At 43.0% G+C, this 5361-nt stretch overlaps 1 protein-coding gene across 1 annotated transcript; it reads right to left on the bottom strand.

The window, feature by feature from the left end:
• Positions 1–620: 620 nt before the first annotated feature.
• On the bottom strand, positions 621–4983 carry LOC131069477 (cellulose synthase-like protein D2). Its single transcript, XM_058004915.2, has 3 exons — positions 3747–4983; positions 2849–3656; positions 621–2676 (listed from the first exon to the last, which is right to left on the bottom strand). The coding sequence occupies exons 1-3, from the start codon at positions 4607–4609 to the stop codon at positions 943–945; spliced, it is 3405 nt and encodes a 1134-aa protein (XP_057860898.1). The 5' UTR covers positions 4610–4983; the 3' UTR covers positions 621–942.
• Between the last annotated feature and the right edge of the window lie 378 nt (positions 4984–5361).

Below are 5361 nucleotides of genomic sequence, written 5' to 3' on the forward strand. Positions count from 1 at the left end.
ATATCATGTGAGTATTATAAGAATTAAGAGAAGAGAAGTTGAATTTTTTTAAGAATTTTATTTTCATGAAAAAAAAATTTGGTATGCTTGAGATTTATTATCTTAGTAGAATTATTTAAAATGAATCTAAAGAAAATCAAAACAATTATTAATTATCCTACACTAAAGATTATTTTAGATGTATGAATTTTTTTGAGTATTAACTAATTTTTATAAGAAATTCATTAGAAATTATAGTGTATATATACCCATAATTGAAACAATGAAAAGAGACAAAAATGCTCTATAGACAATTGAAACACTTATAAATACTTTTTCTTTTAATCATACTTAAGAAAATTATAACAATCCAATAAGAACTTTTGATAAAAAAAAAAAATTTTAAAAATTGAAAAAGAAGCTTGCTAGAAACGAGTGGCAATGCCTAAATTATCTCCGTCATTCATTCCCCTTACAATGTGCCGATAAAAAACAGAGAAATTTGTTTTTGGATGGATTGGATTTAGTTTTCTTTTTTTCATTTATTTTCAACTGTACGTTGGAAATTTATTCCCCCAAAGAATAATATCTGAAAACATTAAAAATAATGAATTTTATATTCAAAATATAAAATTATAATTAGCAGAAACAGTGAATACTACAATTCCGGCCACAAATCAATTATTAGCTCGGTCTATCGCATGCATGAGTAGCGGAAGTAGAATTCTTCGAACTAGACCATCTATTGTCTTTGAGTATGGTTTGCTACGTTTGGAAATCCAGTTCAGACTAAGCCAATTTGCCTACACTGCAAGAGAAATTCAATTGAAAAGGCCATTATCCTTACGAAATAGCTTTTTCATCATACAAAAGAATTTCAAAAATGACAAGAAACAAATTCTGGAAGCCGTCTAAATCGAAATCTCTTTTGAAACCCCGATCAGGAATTATTTTGTAGTAGGCCTATGGAAAGTGAAAGCGTCCACCAATGCCTTGGCTTCCAGGTGGTGGATTAATGGCCACCCAGAGTAATGAAATTGTAATTGCGAGGAGGCCTGACCAGACAAACACAATAGTAGGTGTCCTTCCCCTTCTGCCCATGAGACCTTTGGCAAATGGATAGAGATGAGCCAAGACCCAGAAGCTGAAGAAAACTCCTCCCAGAAGTTTGCTCCATTCAGGATTCTCGCTGTAAATGGTTCGAGAAAACCCAACTGCTATTGCTACGATGTTAATCATCATGATGGTAATGGGGGGAATCATAAGTGAAGTCCATTTCACTAGATAGAGGTCGGCGAATTCATCTTCACTGTTATCTCCTCCAGCCTTAGATGTGAGTGTGAAAGATATCTCGATTCCTGCAACAACCTTGAGCAATCCTTGCAACACAGCAGCCAAATGAGCACTGGTACCTCCAATCAGCCAGAACTGCTCATTTCTCCACCATTCTTCCAGTTCAATAGCAGACCATTTCACCTCAAGGATTGCTAGCAGAGACAGAGTTATTGAAATTACAAGAAGGTATACTAGGAATTCTACTTTCAGGGACTCCACAATGAACTGCCCAGAGAAAAGGGAAAGCGCTGGAAGGAAGCAGTAAACTATAAGGAAGAAGGAAGTGAAAGGATAAATCCCCACATTGAGATAAGCTATCCGTTGAAGAAATTTCATTCTGGAGCCTGCAAAGAAGGCATTGTTGCGAGAAAAGAAGATTTCCACAGAGCCCGTAGCCCATCTGAGAACCTGGTGCAGCCTATCAGTCAAATTAATGGGTGCTGTTCCCCTGAAAGCATCCCTCTTGGTCACACAATAGACAGACTTCCATCCCCTGTTGTGCATCCGGTAGCCTGTGAGCACATCCTCTGTGACAGACCCATAAATCCAGCCAACTCTCTGGCCCCATTCAGTTTTGTCCTCGTACCAGCAGGAGACGACACTGATGGCCTCTGCAATAATGGACGCATCAAGGGGCTCCCGGGGAGTGAGACAGGCACCTGGCGGCCGCCCATTCTTCACCGCCGCATGGTCTGCCAGAGGTCGACCCTGATACTCTGCAACAGGAATTGATTCCGCCAGCAGATTGGAATTGCCAAACGCCTTAGGCAGCAGGCCTATATCCAGCCCCTCTTCCTCATCCTCCTTCGCCGGCATCCTCAGCTCTCCCTTGCCCTTGCCCACTCTCTTTCTCCCTCCACACCATCCTCTCTTCTCCTTTGCTCTTGGGGGATCGAACCCATATAGAGCAATCCGTCGGAACATACAGCCCGTTCCAACATAAACAGGCCCCTGCAATCCATCCAGAGCCCTCATGTTAACATCAAAAAACACAGTGTTGTGGTTGGCATAGCGATCACTTGGGTCGATGCCCTCAAACCTCTGAGGGAACTGAACATAACAGAGACAATCTCCTCCTCGGTCCATCATAAAGCAAATGGCCTCTCTCAGGGCTTCTGAATTATTGATATAATGATCACAGTCCAGATTGAGCAAAAATGGACCGTTAGACATGATTGCAGACGCCCTTACAAGAGCATTCATTGCACCCGCCTTCTTATTGTGATCATACCCTGGCCTTTTCTCCCGTGATACGTAAACCAACATTGGCAAACGAACATCCACCTCACTGAAGTCCAGACCCTTTCCCTCCTCATCTGTGGTGCCCAGACGCGAGTCTTCACTAGGAGCTTTAAGCATCACCTGCAAATACATATGTATTCCACACTTTACTCACCATTCTTCACATAACCCAAGTATTGAGGACCACCTTCAGCTAGACTCCTTACTTTTTAAAAAAACTCCTCAATTTTAATGGAGCCCTAGTTTTCAATTATACAAATGGAGTTCAAAGATTTCAGAGCAAATAGCATACCTGGATGATTCCAGCGTGGTCTCCACGGGAATGATCCTTACTGGGAACAATCCATGTCCCAGGCCAGTGAGTCGCGTCAGACATCCAAGTAGCTCTGGGCACTTTTATTGGTTCAGTGAAATCGGTATTGGCAGAGTGTGTTTCGAGCTTCATGGCTTTGATTTCTTCTCTGGCATGAAAAGCATCTGATCTTCGCCTGATAGACTCGGGAAGTCCATTGACGCGTACCTTGAATTCATCGTACTCCCTCCTGATGCGTCTTCGATCCCTGACGAAGTCCGGGCGCACTTTGTTCTTGGTGGGATCTCCTTTAGTGTTGAAGTAGCTCTCGGGGTTGCGGGGCTCAATGTTGTGCTTGCGGCAGAAGGGAATCCAGAGAGCTGCAAAGCTCGCGGCTTCAGCCATGGCTTCAAATGTGAGGAGAGCCCCACCGTCGTCGGAGACATAGCAGGCGAGCTTCTCCACGGGATAATCTGCACCCAGGATGGATAGAATTGTGTTTGCCGTCACCAGCGGTGGCTCCTTCTCTGGGTCTGCCGTCGACACGAAAACATCAATTCCCGGTAAGTCTGACTTCCCGCTTGGATTGCCGGGACTCGGCTGTTCAAATTTTTCTTTGAGAACTCTCAAATCTGTAAAGCGATTTATTGGACACAACTTGGGTAGCTGATCCAATAACCAGGAGAAGGCAAACCAAATTTCGCATACAACGGACATTCCCCATAACCATACTGCATCCTTGTTTTGATGAGTCACCCGCCAATGCAGGAAGACTCCTAAAACAGCCATTCGGACAAAAACCAGCAACCTGAAAGAACCCAAACGTAAATAATGAAAAAAAGTTCTGGTAACAAATCATTGAAATTGTTGCAGAGAGCAGAGCAGAGGAAACACAAACCTGTAAGGACTGAGAATGGCAGGAGCAATTTTTACTTTGCGAGTAAGAGGCTTCCAGGACTTGTCATTGAGATCAGGAGGGTTCCCTGGCACCCCATTTCCATTGGAAAAGGGGTCCTCCTTGGGCCAGACAGCATTGCCGTAGCCGTAAGTTCCATTTGTCTCAAAAAGCCATCGATTGTGATCAAAATCACCTGTCTGGCTTGTTAACAGCATGGATTTGGGCGTGTTGGATTCAATCATTGACATCCTCCTGTCCAAAGTCTTAGAGTTAGGAGCAGAGGCAGGGGCAGGAAGTTGAGGCAGAGGACTAGCCTCTAAACGCCCATCATTAGAATCCACCTTGTAAGGCTCCTTGCACCCAGGACACATTCCCCCACTTCTCACAGCATCAAAATAACAGTCTCTGCAAATTCTGAAGTTGCATTCGCAGGGAGGGACTTCTTCTCCTCTCTCGTTTCGCATAACCTTTCCATCGCATCCGTTCATAGCACAATAGGAACCTTTGTCTGCATTTGTGGCTGCACCCACCTTCTCAATCTGCATCAAATGGGCTCTGGTCACGCTGTTGAATCCACCCGTGAAGAGAGAATTAGAAACATATTGCTCCTCTGCCTTGATACTAATGGATCGGTCCACTGAATGCATGGGCTGATTGTCAGGTGTAGGAGGAATGGTCACTGTGTATTGACTGTAATTATCACTCATGTCTTCAGAAAGATCAATATCTTCTCGAGAGTAGCGCACATAGCGACCACTTGATGTTCTTCTTGCAAATTTCACTGTAGGTGTGGTTGAATCAGATTGAGTGGGATTCGTCTTGGAATTCATGTTCTTGGCCCCTGTTCCTCCTCTGGAACCCATCTCCACCGTTTCTTTTACTGTCAATTGAACCTACCCTATCTTTCTCAATCAAAACAGAGCTCAGCTCACCAATCAAGCAGATTTCGACCCAGATTCTGAGGTAGGCAAACTTTAGCCAACCCTGCTCTCATCCATCCACCACCAGAGCTACCAGACCATGACCATGACCACAACCACAATCTGATGCAAAACTCGAACTACACATTACTACTAGACCAATGAATACATCTAAATGCAACCCAACATTGAAGTATTCATCAATCCTTACGAATTCACCAATTGAACGATTCAGACTTAAACAATCTACTCCTTTTGACCGGATCCTCTAATACCAATTCCACAACCAGTAGCAGTAACATTTCAAAGCTCACCACTCTCCTCAAACGCAAGAATGAAATCAGCAATTCTCCAACATGTATTATATATTGTTGGATAGATGAGGAATAAAGAGCCAAACCAATTAGACGAGTATTCGTGGTGGGTCCACCCACAGTTTGAACTAGGCCGGCACCTTGAACCATTCATCGGAATTCACAATCACCTCTAATATTCCAGGTTTAGATTGACATTGCACAGATGTCCATTTCCACACGCCAAATAAGATAAATCTTTTTCAGAAAAACAAAAAGCTTAAAAACAAAACGACTAATATACCCCCGCGTCTTTGACTTAGGCTAACGGGTTCAGATTTTATGAGGTTGAATAAAATAAATATAATGAGAGATTTCATGACGCATTTATCAGATTACTGG

Source organism: Cryptomeria japonica, chromosome 11, assembly GCF_030272615.1.
Source record: "Cryptomeria japonica chromosome 11, Sugi_1.0, whole genome shotgun sequence".
Taxonomy (NCBI): Eukaryota; Viridiplantae; Streptophyta; class Pinopsida; order Cupressales; family Cupressaceae; genus Cryptomeria; species Cryptomeria japonica.

Excerpts from the sequence above, each read along its gene's own strand:
- LOC131069477 (XM_058004915.2), bottom strand. The coding sequence starts at position 4,609 with ATGGGTTCCAGAGGAGGAACAGGGGCCAAGAACATGAATTCCAAGACG. Across the intron at positions 3,657-3,746 it reads GCCATTCTCAGTCCTTACAG|GTTGCTGGTTTTTGTCCGAA; the intron begins GTTTGTGTTTCC and ends GGGTTCTTTCAG. Across the intron at positions 2,677-2,848 it reads ACCACGCTGGAATCATCCAG|GTGATGCTTAAAGCTCCTAG; the intron begins GTATGCTATTTG and ends ATGTATTTGCAG.